Here is a 15237-nt window from a genome sequence, read left to right on the forward strand (position 1 = left end):
TAACAATTTTTCATTTTAGTTCACCTTTAAATCCCATTTTAATGCCATTAAATCCCTTTGAAAATCATCATCAATTGAAGAATAGTCTAAAAATAACAATTAAATTTGTAAGAGAAATGTCCTATTTTTTCCGTCTCAATTGCAAAGAGCATTCCCATCGCATACCTTCCTCTCGTGATGTTTCCTAACACAAAGTTAGTGTCTACTTTAGACACCACTGAGAGAAAAGCTAAATTTTCAATTGACGATTGAGCCTGAAATTGCAGAGGAATGTTAATTGTGGATGATTCACTTGGCATAAATCCCAATTTCTCTCTCTCTCTCAAACAACAAAATTTATTTCACATATCACTCCGCCCAATGAGGTGGTATAGGGTTCTTTTCGCGCGCAGCGATTGTATGACGTAGGTTCAAGAGTTCACCTGGGTGTATATATGTTAGTTCGGGGGATTTTGGGGCATTAACACGTGACATGGCTCGTAAATCGTCATCAAGTGTGAGCTAAACTGTCGCATGGACGAATGGTATCAATTAGTGTGACTCCCAGAGAGTTCCGCGCGAGATTAACTGGCTCTGTGGACCACACGAGATCCGGACATATGGTTGGCTAATTAGTGCTCAGTTTATGTTCTGGGCTAATTCCAAACATTCACATCTGTATGGGGGATGATCGAAATATATATAGAGTTAATACCATGATAGATAAAAGATTCTTCTGTGAGTGCTTGAGTACTCAACAATTAAGTAATTATGTTTTAGAGTGGAAAAAGACTAAACTCCTTGTTATTTTCTCGATCATTTAGTGGAATTAATTAAATTGAAAGGAGTTTATTCATTTTCTATACTTCCTTTAAAATTTTAATCTAACAATCCGCATTTGTTATTTTCAAATAATGTATTACAGATATTTAAACTCTGTGGTGAAAGTGAATGAGAAATGGAATAATTCTGAAGCGCCACACTCGCGTCAATTTCCTCTCTCACACCATTCGGGAAAAATTCCTTTGATGCTCAACTGACGATGTGTCTTTCGCTTTTGGTGGCTCTTTTTTTTCACAGTCAGCCCCGTCTTATATCCGTACCGCCGCCAAGCTCGCGTCCAACACGAGCAAACATATCACAATTAAAATCACCAAATTACTCAAGCACTGATTGAAATTGACGTTCGCTCTCTTTGAGGGGAGACACGAGCCGTGTTGAATTATTTATGATGTGAGTGGAATCCCATAATGTCTTTTGCATTGTACGTGAGGCCTCTCACTTTTTTTTTCTCTCAAAATAAGGAAGAAAAACAGACGTTTTGCCAAAACAAAAAGAAAAGAAAACTATTCGTGAGAAAAAAGAAGTGCAGCATATAATAATCTTCTGCATTAGAGACAGCAGATGGAATTTTATTTTTGTCCGCATATTTGAGACTACTGACTGTTATTTCCGTGCATGGCCCAGTGCCAGTAACCCAAAATAGATCCATAACATCCATCTAAACACCATGTGTTTTCCTCTTTTTGCGCGACCATGGATTTTTGCACTCTATGTCGTCATTATAATGAATATTTTAATTATGTGCTACCTATATGTATACCCATTGCTCTATGTGCTGCCTGATTAAAAGATCATCATGCCAAGATTATGACCAAAAATTATTAATGATCTCTCTTATAGCTCCTATAGAACCCTTTTTGCTATATATTATGAACTAAGTTTTACAGACTAAGCGTCGCCTTTAATATATTTCGTAGGTAAAATAAGAATGATTTTCCAGTCAAAAAAAATTAAGACGGATAAAAATTATTTTATTGAATGCTTTTAATTATCTCCATTTTTATCCCCAAGTTTCCGGTGATCTAACTAAAATTGGATCTTCTTTTTTTTCATTTGATAAATTGCAGAGATTTAACTATTCAATTAGAAAGCTTTTGCGAATTTTCAGAAAAACGTTTTCATGTTAATTTATTAAAAGTAATTCTATCGAAATACCAAAAGGATTCATTGATTGAATGACTTAATTACATTATCGTTAATCCAGCGAAAGGATTCCCTACCTACGGTGTCAATGAATGAAACTGTGCAAAATATATCCCACCAATTTTTTTTATTCGAAAACATAAAAGTTCCCGCCGCAAAAAAGAGTCCATGTTACTGTTGTACAGCGCAAAAATGGACCAAAAAGGTATACGTAAACGAAAGCATTTTTTTTCCATCGTGCAATTTCATCACGCGTGCCGAAATAAATCCCTTTGATGCGTGTAATAATAAATTATATTGGACGAAAGAAAGGAAAATAAATTGAAATTCCCACCAAGTTCGCATCGCAAATCACTTGCCAGCCATTTGAAGAATGTGTGCTATATGGAGAAAATTAAACAATACCTCCAAGGAGTAATCATTGCCCCAGGATCCATTCATTCACTCCAGCGATTCTGGGTGAGATTGGATTAACACAACATGAGGAAAAAAAAACTCAGAAGTTGCGTAGAAAAACTCGCTTTCTCTCTATGTTTTATGTTTCAAATAATTGTTACTTCTATAAAATATACATATAAGTAATCTCTAAGGAATGTCACGTAGAATTACATCGAATTATTTTTAATTATTAGATTTAAACTTACGTGATATCTATCACAATTATTGTGAGGGAAATATGGTAGAATTTTCGTTTAGAAGTTAATCGATTTCTTACCTGTAAAGAAAGAAAAGAATATATTAATTTTTAAGCTCATCCGGCCCCCTTCTTTAAGACAATTATTAAAGTTTAAGCAATTGGATAATGAAGATCACGGAACATTCCCAGATTTTTGTATTTTCCGAATATCTTGTTTCGATATTTGCTATGGGTGTTGATTGTTGACATTTTTACCACACATTGCATAAATCAATTACCCCAAATGGACATTTCTTTCTTGCTATACCTACTTAAAATCCCCGCAATAAAAGACATCTTTTCAAGCGGTAACTCTGCTGTCTCTGATGCGAAAGACTCCACAAAATTGCATTAAGACAGTCTGGTAAGATAAACTGCTAAAGCGTGGGAATTATATGCAAATCTACAGCCAAAAAATATTCTTGCCACACAGAAAGGTCTTCTTCTCGCCCCCCAAAAACACTCTGAATTTAATGACCGTGGTATTTTTGAGTCATAAAATTCCACCTAAAGAAGCTAAATGGAAATTGACATAGGAAAAAATATTGGAATTAAAATACAATTTAACTGCTGGGAAATGTTCCCTTGGGGGCTTTTTCCTCCTCCGTATATGTTACCAATTTTCACGCTTCAGGCATTTTAAAAGTATTTATTTTTTAACGTCTTTCTGTAATAATATATTTTTAGTATTACGAGACACATATTTTCACGATTCTCACTAAATGCTTCACCGAATGAAAGAATTCCCTCCCGCATTGCAACCCTGAAATTTTCCATCAACCAACCATCCAAAACTTTTATTGTTGGATCATTAAAACGACCAACGTGCTCCTGTTCCCATGTCTTGTGCCTAAAATTAATCATTCAATTAAATGGCTATAAGAGTGGAATTTATGGGGAGTTTTATGTGACCGAAGAAAATACCAAAATATTTTGCTTCTGAGCAAATAATTTTGTACAAGTATATTTGGGATATAATGTACTCAAACACGTAAATATTCTCTTAAGGATTTTTCATGATCTTTCCCAAAATTGCCATCCTAAAAGTTTAAGCAAAAATCATTCATAATTTATCTTATTTATAATTTAGTACTTCTTTAAGACAGTTAAAAAAACTAACTAAAGTGGAGACCTTAAAAATTTTCTTTCTCAACGTATCTCAAAGTCAAAATATCGTGCTATATATCCCAACTTTATTGCCAATACTTCACTGCAAATAACTAAAAGAGGAGGTTATCTCTCCAATTTTCTCTCTACATCACTTTAGATGCATTCAAAAGTGCGATAAATAAAATTTGAGAGATTTATGGCGTCAATAAAAATCCATCTTATTGCTTCATTCACTCCCAACATCCCACAGCATCCTTTTAATGTTTTTTTTTCTTACAGACTGATTTTATTTTAACTGTTCTCTTTTTTTTGTTTAATTTGTAAGTATCACCCACCTGCGATGGTCACATTTATTGGTGAAATTCAATTTTAGAAAATTACGAAAACCACAAAGAATCCACGCATTTGTTACAAAATGTTCTCTACATAAAAAAAGTTTAATTTATTATCGTGCAAGTTAAAAACTTTATTCAATGAAATTCTCTTTCTGATGCTTCTGGACAATGTCATGAACTCACGCACAAGTGGCCCCTAATAGGAGCTATTAATGGCGCCATCGATTGATTCTTCACTCTCTCTGGAATTCCATTCAGTTGCTCGATTATTCGGTGGCTTTATGTGTAGTTAAAATTAGATTTTCAATAACAACAACTACAAAAAAAAAATGTGGCGAAAGGTGCTGAAGACGAATTTCTGTAGCAACTCGCGGAAATAGAAAACAAGCGCGATTGGAATGTTCTTATGCAAACAATCAATGAAGGTTGCGGCTTTTCTCTCACTCTCTTTCGGAAGGAAAATTATAATACAATATCAAGGCTGCAATCATTTAAATTTATTCGCGGAAAAATGTGCAAATATGCACCACAAAATACTTTATTTAGAATTCTTTTTAAATCATGTGAGAACTTTTTTTTTGTCTTTTATCAATTAAAATTTTAATAAATTCTCTTATCAAACGTCTTTTATATGCATTTTACAATGGATTGTTAAGCAAGTAAAAATATACATATCTGTATTATATATTCATCTTAATGAATTATTAGAATTGATGTGAAGTTTTCCATAAACAGAAATGAATAAACTCCTTTATTTAAATTTACCAGGACAGCAAGTTTAAGATTTATCAATGAAATCGATGCGAAATCAAATTCTCAGCTGGGTATTTGTGTGTCTGCCACTGTAAATTGCGTCCAATTGACCCAAACACCCCATTTTCATTGCGAGCTTGAATGCACGTTTGATGCGTTTTATGTTGTTTTATAGAGAGAGAGAACGAGAAGACCAGGAAGACATTACAGAAAACACATTTATATTAAATCTGTTAATTGATTTAAATTTAAATTAATGGATATAGCTTGTCGGCATTTTACACCATGAAGACGCATTTAAAATCAGACCAAAGTATTCTTAATATATCAAAAAAAAATTATGTTTAGTGAAAAATAGATTTTTTTTCTTCAACTGGCGGAAGAGCTTAAATTCTTTCATCCGGATATTTATTTAGAAAAAAATAGAAAGAAAAGCACACGACATCACAGAAATGACGAAGGCACAGAACATTTGTCCAATTGCGCACTTTTTTTTAAATTCTGTGAATTCAGATGAAAACAGTGTTTGGTGAAAAGTGCAAAATGAAAAGCATTTGGCAAAGTTTTTTTTTCTTTTCAATTTGTTTTTTACTTCTTTGCATGAATAATTGGTTTGGAATTCATCAATGATCTCATTTTCTTATACGATTGCCGGATGTTTTTCAAGAGTTCCATCTAAAAAAAATTCTTCTTGAAAGGGTATTTATTGAATTTCAATATTGCATTGAGTATCTGAAGTAAAAGAGAATGCTTAATTGTTAAAGGAGTAATTTATTAAAAAAGGCTTTCTTGGGTAAAAAATGTATTACATTTTATATTTTACTTGTCATCGTTTGTTTCATCTCTTAAATGACAAAAAAAAACTTCACAAAAAGAACCCAAGAAATTGTAAGAAGACTCCATGCTGTTGTCTGCACAATTTTCTTTAAAAAAAATTGAATAATACACCAACTCATTCTAACACAAAGATGTACAAAATTTAATCTAAAACATCAAAAAATATATAACAATATAAGGATTATGTGCTGAACAAGGATCCTCTTGAACATTTTATTGTGTTCAAAATTTTATTTCTTTTATTCTCTTCAACAAAAAAAAATTCCTACAATATGACGGCACTCTTTTGGGGAGGAAAGTGAACAATTTGAGAGGATTCCTGGAAAGTTGTTTTTTTTTCCCTTTCTTAAATTTTCATACAAAAGACCACGCAGTTGGGAAATTTTACAGAAAAGACGCGTTCTACAACGCATAATAATTGCCTCATTAGAGCGTGAGAAAAGACAGTGAAATATCCTGATGATCATACTTCCCCCAGCATATACCCTTCTGAGGAAATTTAATTAATCCCCCGTAGCCATTGTCACTCTCACAGTTTATTCACCTTTCCTCTTGTTTGTTGATCTTTGTGGGAAAACCCATGATTGGGAGGAAGCGGCTTTGCCGGGGAAAGTGTCGGAAAATCAAGAGGAATAATTTATTATTCAATGGAGAGATTTACAATTTTTTTCCTCATCGAGTTATGATTGTTCTAGAAAGGTCAATAGACGATGGTACAAATGTGCTTTTGTTGTTAGCAGAAATGGAGGGAAATTAAGAGAAAATATAGGAAATTGTTCATTGAAAAAACGAAAGGAAGTGAATGATTGAAAAAAAAAAACTTTTTCAAAGATAAACTTTATAAGCTCTTTTTTTCAATTTAAAATATTTTCTCTTTTTTTTTCATCTACACACCAATGCTACTTCCAAAAAGGTTCGTAAGAAAATATCTAGAGGATTTTTGCAATGCTTGCGAATTATTCCGCTGACTCTTACATAATTCATCTACTATATACATACATATTAAATGTAATGGTGAGCGAATTGGAAGCCACACACCGCGAGTTTCAGCAGAATTTGCACATCAGCAGAAAGATTTGTTTACCACACCGCCGTACGACAATAGTGAGAGAGTTTTGCCTAATTCCCTCCTTCACTTTCGCTCAAATATTCAAGTGGTTCTGCCCTCCTCAACCATTAATCTCGCTTCCCAACAAAATGCGACACAAATTGCGCAAGAGACTCTCATATCCACATTTTTTTTGTCCTCACTTTGCCTGGCCCCAAAAAATAACCCATTATCAGTGAAATGTTGTGCTTTTTGAGGCCTGAAACTCCGCATGTGATATTTGCCCCACAAACAATCGCCCACGAAACAATATATAAAGTTTGGTGAAGAGATAAGGGGCCAAAAGTTTTCTGCGTAATCATATTTGGCAATCACTAATTAATATATGTATATATATTATTTTTTATCTCCGAACACACAAACAAATTGGGGGAAATATTATTTATCTCATGCGAAGGCAGTAAAAAGGGAAAATTGAACAAGATGTATAATATAGACTGTTAATTAATTATATACGTTCATACATACATAGGTGTAGGTAGATTCACAATATTACGTGAATCAAAGTTTAGGGTTTTTCTAAGCTCCTTCTTGGTTCTAGACAAAACCATTTTAAGATGATTTCTCACACATAAGTAAAACAATAACAAGAACTTCAAAAGAAAATTTCCAAGAAAGTGAGAGAGTTTGGTGTGAAAAAGATAGTATCAGTTTGTTGGGTTTTAATTGAAAAAGCCACTCAATAAATCATTGAAAAATAAATGGGGGAAAATTTCTTATTGAATTTGGCACTGTCAGCGCGCAAAAAGCAGTCAATTTTGGAAATGTCGCTTACAGTACTTGTGGGCTATTGATGATGAAAAAAGACTCAATTTATTTTGAAGAGAATGAGTCAATGAAGTGATTTAATTGATTTTCCCAATTTAGATAACTATCAATTGATACGTTGAATATTCACAGAAAAACTTTACTTTAATCAGAATACAATTAATAAAAGTTTAAAAATATTTTAAAAATGCATAATTTGTAAGAAAATACATAAAAGTATTTTTAATGTTTATTTTGTTCAAATAGAATTATGTAGTTTCAAAGAATGGAGGACAATCAATCATGGTGGAGGGTCTGTTTCATCTCAAAAAACCACAAGAAACACTTGAGAAAGCCATTAATTTGACTCTCTCTTACTTACTCTTTGTCTATTAATTACCGACCGAGTGCAGAAGGAAAATGTGCACTTGTACATTACATCCAGTGTCCTTCATTTAAACGATAAAAGCCATATCATCTCACACATCCCCTTGAGACGTATGATACACCCAACATTGGCATAAGAACAAGCATTGCACAATGCAGTGTAATTTATAAAATTATTGAGATTTTTTTTTGTTAAAAATCAATAATAAAATTTATATTCACTTTTTTTTCAACAAAAATCATAAGAAGTGCTCTATTTCTGCAACGCACCTTCCAATTTTTATTTTTAGAGAACAAAAGCTTCGACCGACTCACGCGAATATTGTGAACCTCGAGGGTTAAACTATATACATTATGTATGTACATATGTATACTTATATGTCTGTATGAGAAGAGATGACTATCGTGCAATTTTATTGAGATCACGAAGGCTTCCCAAGAGTTCGGTCACTGCTGGAGGTGGACTCTATCAATTCGCCCAAGCTAAGAGATGCCAACAATTGATCCTAATCTTCTGTGAGTCGTCGCTCAAACTTAACAAAATGCGATCATTCGATCGAACATTCTTTAAGGCCACAATAAGTCAAGCAAAAAAAAATTAAGCAGAAACTAAAAGATCTTTTTTTGTCTTTTGCCATGATCTTTAGCAATGAAAATAATGTAGTTTTATTGCAGATTTCGTTGAATTAATGAACTTATGATGAATTTTCTTCATCAATATTTTTCTTCTTGAATAACTATATTCAGACAACTTTTCACTTTTATAATATTCTGCAGTTTGGTTCAATAATATTTTTCTTTAACACACTGCCATATCGCCTGATAAAGACTTATAAATTTATCACTATATGTACGCTAGAATAAAAGTAATGGTCTCATAGTCAAAAAGACAAAACAATCAATATGAAAATAAACCGTTCATTCATGGAGAAGAAGACAAAAATCTCATAAAATAATCTTTTTTTCGTGGGCGTCAAGGAACGTGATTTCTTCTACCAATGAGTCCGATTTTTTGGTGTTTTTTTTTATATCAGATGAACTTTAGAACGTTGATTGTAATAGAGGAAAAATAATAAATTAAAAAAGATTCATAAAATGTGTTTTGTAAAAGGCTTGAGAATTATATTGACGAACTTTAATGTTGCAATTGACCTTCATTTTTCATTTAGAGCCCTTTCTGCTCACCTCTATTTGGGAAGTTTACTATATACAATCTACTACCTCCTAGGCGAGTAAATAAATCATTTAGACCGTTTGGAAAAACAACTTCAACCTCCAAATAATCATCGAGACGTCAGAAACCAATCGTGCGGTTTCAGTTCTCTCGCCATTAGGACTGCGCCTTTGCAGCACGGGGCGTCTCTCTTCGACGTCACCGTGTGCCGAGTTTGTTGAGCTCAAAATATCATTTTTGATTATTCAAACATATGGGATGTTGAACAGATGTTAAATCTGTGGAATTTACATGAAAAAATACTCAATCTTCTCATCTCTTTCACTCATTCTAAAAAGAAAAATGCTTTCAATTCTACCTGTTTGATCTGAAAGAAAAAAACCTTTACGTATTTTCTTTGAGATCACTCCCTCAAAATCACTTCAAAATTATTAAATAACAACATTTTTCTTCTCATACTTCGCCATTACTTTATCAATCTCAATGTATATAATGTATTTTGCATCCATTTAAATCAATTAGTTCGCAAAGAGAGATTCTTCCTATCGCAATTTATTATTAATAAACCACATTCGCACCCCAAAAGTCACATGAATATCAATTTTGGTCGCAATTTTTTTTTCACTTCGTGCTTCTTCATCTACGTTCAAAGAAGAAAAAAAAACTGAGACTTTTTTTTTAATAAGGAGCAAATAAAAAGAAGATGGGAGCGAGAGAGAGTGAGTGAGAAGGAAAAGTACATTTTGTATTGCTTTTTGGCGAGGCCAAAATGCGAAGGGAGATAAAAAGGCAATAAAATTTGGGTGTCTGACGAGATTAATTATTATGAAATTGAACTGATGGTGTGAGCGCGAAAAAAAAGGAGAAGAAGAGAATAAAAGCTAAATAATTCAAACAGGGTGTCTTTTCGTGAGGAGTATTTTCACGCAAAAATAAACATAACTACACAGCAAGTAAGATCCATCAATGTTGCTATATAGCAAAGCACTTTTCTTGCGCGCAATTTAAAAACCACGGTACAAATCAATCGCTGTTTATCGCTTCAATATCAATTAAAATTGAGTTGTGAGATAAATTCTTGACACTTCTTATCTGCCAATAATGCCAGTGAACTTGAAAAATCTATATAACTTAACTAATAATAAGTCTCTTAAATAGAAAATTGAGTGAATCAATTTGTTCTCAAATACTTCTTTTTAGTTGGAAGCGTATGAGTGTTGGGATTTTTTTTCTTTCACAAGAGGCAACTCTTCACCACCCCCCCCCCCCGCTCCTTCCAAAAAAAAAGTTTACCAGACGTCGGAGAAGAGCGCAACAGCAGCATTCAAGCAGAGAGATAGGCAATCTTAATTCATTCTCCATGTAAATTCAATTTGATTTCATCTGAGAGATGGTCTCCTAATTTAATTAGACGGTATCTCGTATATTGAGACACACACTTCTTTTTTTGTCAGACAGCACCAGATTTGATTCAATAGTGTTAGGTTTTTTTTGTACTTGCCTAAAATGAACTATTCTGCGTGTTTCCGCAGATTAAACATCAGAAATTGCTGATTATAAGGCCAAATCTTATTTAAAAACTAATGAAATTTCATAATTTGAAAAAAAAAATCTTTAAGATATCTTACTTCCTTTTCATAAATCCTGAACACAACAAACAATTTACTAGAAAACTTCTTGAAAAATAAAAATGCCAAAATTTTTATGAATGAACAATAGCCGGAAATGAAGAGTCCAAAATTAACTTTTATTTATAGGACACACACAGAGGCTATCATTCATACCACATTCCATTCTTATCGTTTGCGATCGCTATCAGATTTGCTTCTTGAGGTTAAGAGCAATAATCAAACATACACTACCCTTAAAAAGTTACCGGATGAGCAAACCGAATGGGAGTTTTTTACGGGAAATTTAGTAGCAAAACTAAAATTAATTTTAGTGTGTAAATTTGCTTCCATGGAATCGGCATGTCCTCGAAGTGCTAAGAAAATCTACAATTTACGTTCAATCGAAAACTTTTTAAGGGCAGTGTACCATACATATTGTGATATCCATATATAACATTATTACTCACTGACCGAGCGATAGAACCCAATAAATAACAAGGAAGTGAAGGTGAATCAATATCTTACTATCAATACCAATCAATTGAACATCTTCTGTGGAATGTCACCTAATGAGAATTAAATCTAAAATCAATAGAACCCATTTAAGAGCAATTGCCAATAAAATGTTTAGAATTAGTTTATGATATATCCTCGCCATACAAGAACGTGCAATTAGCCAGTTTAGAGTCTTTCTCGATTATTGAGAGAAAAAAAAATATCTCGTATAATTTATGTGCTTATTTGCATATTTTATTAATTGAATTCCAATCTATTAGTAATCGATCTATTGCAAGGCTAATTGAGCCCCTGTGATGAAAATCAACATATATTACATACAATGTACGTATGTATGTGATGTCTTGTCATGAGACGCGTGTGGTGTAGATAAATCGTGGTACCTAATACTTTCTGTGAGGCAGATTCTTCAATTCAAAAAATGTCATAAGAAAAAGAATATTGTCGCTTATGTAGTTTTTTTTGCGCGCAGTGTATTTACCAAAAAAAAGAGTGTGAAAAAATACAAACAATTTTTCTTCGTCCAACTATCAGTACATGCATACATATACACAAGAAGAGTTCAAAATAAATAGAATTTTTGTGGGACGCGCTTCTATATAATCAAAGACATAACTACAACACTGAGGTTTTTTTTTCTTTCGTAAGTACAAAATACATATAAAACGCGATAGAGAAGATAATAAACTCGTAATTTTTGTACAATATTTGCCACAGCATGGAGTGTAGTGGTTAATTTGCAATCTCCGTGTAATTTGAGATCTCCAGCGTATTCTTACTGTCGTGTCTCTGGGGCTTTTTTTGTAGGTACTGCAAAATGTCGCCATTTGTGGTGGGACAAGAAGTTGCTTTATTGGAAAATTTACTTAATATTAATATTTTCATAATCGAAAAATTTGATTTATTCACGAATTGATTTCTTTGAATATATATATATATATATATATACATATATATATTTTCATTTATAAAGTTGGGATTAATTATGTTAAAAAACTTTTCTTTTCATACATTTTTGACAAATTGGTTTTTTCTAATTTTATTTTTCTAAAATTTCTTTTGGAATGTTCTAAATGATTTTTGGAAAAGTAAAGCATTTTTGTTTTTCTTCTAAAGCACGCCAAAAGAACAATTCAAAAATACCCCGTGAAAATCCTTCAACAACTTTCTTTTTTTTTTTGTAAGAAAAGATAGGATTTTATTAATGAATCGACTCCGTTAAATTCGGATTGATTTGTAAAAAAAAAAATAAAACACCTAAATTTATATTGAAGAAAAAAATCTGTTTTTTCTGTTACCTGTTGAAGCACCAGCAAAAGCCAAAAGTGCAAGAATTGGGAGGAGAATGGTGAAATCCATGATTTTCTGCTCTAAACTTTTCTTCTCACAATAACCACTCTTTCACGCCACTTAACACACCGTGAGAAATCTCTTTTATGTGGTGTCTTCTCTTTTCTTATTTATTGAAATAAAAAAAAAATTAAGGGAGTTAAGGAATTATCAAGAACAAAAAAATGTTCTCAAAGGAATATGTAGCACACACAAGAATTCCTGTTCACGTTACAACTTTCAGAGGCAGAGTGACATTTGCTGTAGTCACACGCGACAAATTTATATAAATTCCACGGAGCTCAATAGAATTGAATTAAATACATTTAAATACATTCGGAAGAGTAAGAAGATGATGGGGTATGCTGATCGTGAAATACAAGAAAAACACTGTCACAGTTGATTGGGAAAAAGGGCATTATGAGGCGAGACGAGTACACAATTTGTTCATTAAAAACACATAAATATTAATTTGGTCGCAATAATATATTAGTCGCAATGTTGGCGGACTATTATCTCGTGAATTAGTGTAATATATATACGAAAGCAGCGTCTCGATGGCTAAAATATCAAATCCGGAATGTCGTGTGAGAATAATCTCTCTCTCTCTCTCTTCGTGTGACCACTTCACTATATAGCAAATTGAACTTTTCCTGTGCAATATATCGCAATGAAATCTTGCGCGAGAGTTTTATTGGTTTAACAAGAGTTTGGAGAGAAAAGTTTTTTTTTCACATACACACCGTGTTTCTTTTCTTTTCTTATTTTATAAAAAAAAATGCCAAATTGATCTCACAAAATCATATATAGATATATCGATAGATTCTAGGACAGACAATGGCTCCACAAACGTCTTCTCTTCGTTTTTTTTTGCAATACACTCGCAGAACAGGTCGTAAGCAGTATAGGATTTCTTCTTCTGCTGAATTAACACCTCAAGAAAACAATTTAAGAGAAGCTGATCGCGCAGACGGCGTTTAACTCTGGCCACGATTTCGAATCAACTGACACGACAACGTTCGCGAGAATCGTGAGCTAGTGCCCCCCACTTTCGCAGCCAAGCGCGAGAACTTGACATGGAAAGTACTATAGTTAAACCACCTAAAGATACACACATACATTGCATATATAGCATACGCTAAACGAGCATTTTTGTTAACCCATTTACTGCTCTACATAGAGTTTCCATTAATTAATTTTCTTTCGTTGTAAACTAGCAGAAAATATATAGATAGGTTAGCCAAACAAAGAGTTAAAAATTAGTAAAGGTAGAGATAGATGATTGAATACTAAAAATAAAATACTTCGACTATATAGAATTTAACTTTAACCCTTTCACGTCCACTGGATCATTCACTGACCCAAAAACATAAAATATTATATTTTTTTCTATTTTAAATTAATTTAATTATTTTTCTAAATTGGTAATAATGTATATTTAATTTAATTCCAAATATTTCAATATTTCTTTTTTTATAAGAGCAGTCATGAAAGGGCTAAGCATGAATTTAAATCAATTTATTGTCATTAAATTAAATTATATATTATGCAAAACCCTGAATTTGGTTGACAAACAAATAAAAGGAAATTTTATATAATATTTCAAAATAAACATAATAAAATTAATGAAAATATGTGGTATATCCATCACACCAGAATTCTGATATTTTATTATTACAAAAGCACATTCATTTATTTACAAGTGATTTGTTTTGTGGACATTTTAGAGTAATTTAATGTGTGATAATTTTCAAAATTCAATTAAATTTCTCATTTATTATTGTTTATATCACTGTTAAAGTGGTTTAAGTTAATTAAGTGGAATGTAATGGGATATAAATTCCATTAAAGAATTCCTAGAGTTGTACTTCAATAAAACGTAATTTAAAGAATAAATATGTATCTCTATCCTAAAAAAATTTTATAAAAAAAAGGAACACGCATAAAGACTTTAATAATAATTCTCTACCACAAAAAAAAGATTCTAAAAAAAAATTCAAAAATAGAATCTCTAGGTAAATAACAAATAAAACCATTGTAAATGAATACTTTAGAGTGTGAGAAAATGGGTTAAGTGTGGGTGGAAAAAGGATTTTTCTGGTGGAAATATGAAACTTTTGTGTTAGGGTAAAATTGAAGCCCTCTCTATGGAAATTCCCCATCTATTTTCGTGCACAGATAGAATGAATTATTTTTCTGTTTTCCGTGAATTATTTATCTAGAGGGGAGGCCTGAATCCCCACCCACCACCCACACCTTCCAGGGCATAATTCACCTCCAATGGCGTGGTTCATTTTCCATCTGATTTTTTGCCCTTGCTCTTTTTCGTGTTGTAGGTACTTTAAATGAAAGAGAACCACTTGAAAAAAATATAAATGAAATAAAGAAAAAGAATGGATGGAGAAGAGGGATGTTTTAATGTTATTTATCACTTTGTCTTTTCTCAGGTGTTTTACATATACAATCTTTCTCTATTTTTTCTGTACATTTTTGTTGGCTTGGAGATTTCCTTCTGGGGTGCGTATGAGAAAAAGGAAAAGAAAGAAGAAACACCAACCCTCGGAACGAAGAATCTCCGATAATGCGAAAATGCGTAAAATTTTTGTTGCGAAGAAAATGTCTTGGGGTGTGGAAATGGAATTCCTTGTGAAAGTTTCGGTGAGAAGCAACAGTTGGTGTGAACAATTATC

At 32.4% G+C, this 15237-nt stretch overlaps 1 protein-coding gene across 6 annotated transcripts in view; it reads right to left on the reverse strand.

Annotated features, from left to right (window-relative positions):
* LOC129796646 (cysteine-rich motor neuron 1 protein) overlaps positions 1-15237 on the reverse strand; it is a 64570-nt gene that overhangs the window by 27063 nt on the left and 22270 nt on the right. Inside the window, exons 1-2 of one of the 6 annotated variants that reach the window (XM_055838756.1) lie at positions 13384-13560; positions 12517-12673 (exon numbers count right to left, since the gene is read on the reverse strand). The exons of 1 other annotated variant lie outside the window; for it this stretch is intronic. In XM_055838756.1, the coding sequence (XP_055694731.1) occupies positions 12517-12577 (61 nt within the window). In that variant the 5' untranslated portion in view covers positions 12578-12673; positions 13384-13560. Of the gene's footprint in view, positions 1-12516; positions 13572-15237 lie in introns of those variants that run through there. 4 more of the 6 variants (XM_055838753.1, XM_055838752.1, XM_055838751.1 and 1 more) reach the window with 4 other exon arrangements.

This window comes from Lutzomyia longipalpis, chromosome 4, assembly GCF_024334085.1.
Source record: "Lutzomyia longipalpis isolate SR_M1_2022 chromosome 4, ASM2433408v1".
Lineage (NCBI taxonomy): Eukaryota > Metazoa > Arthropoda > Insecta > Diptera > Psychodidae > Lutzomyia > Lutzomyia longipalpis.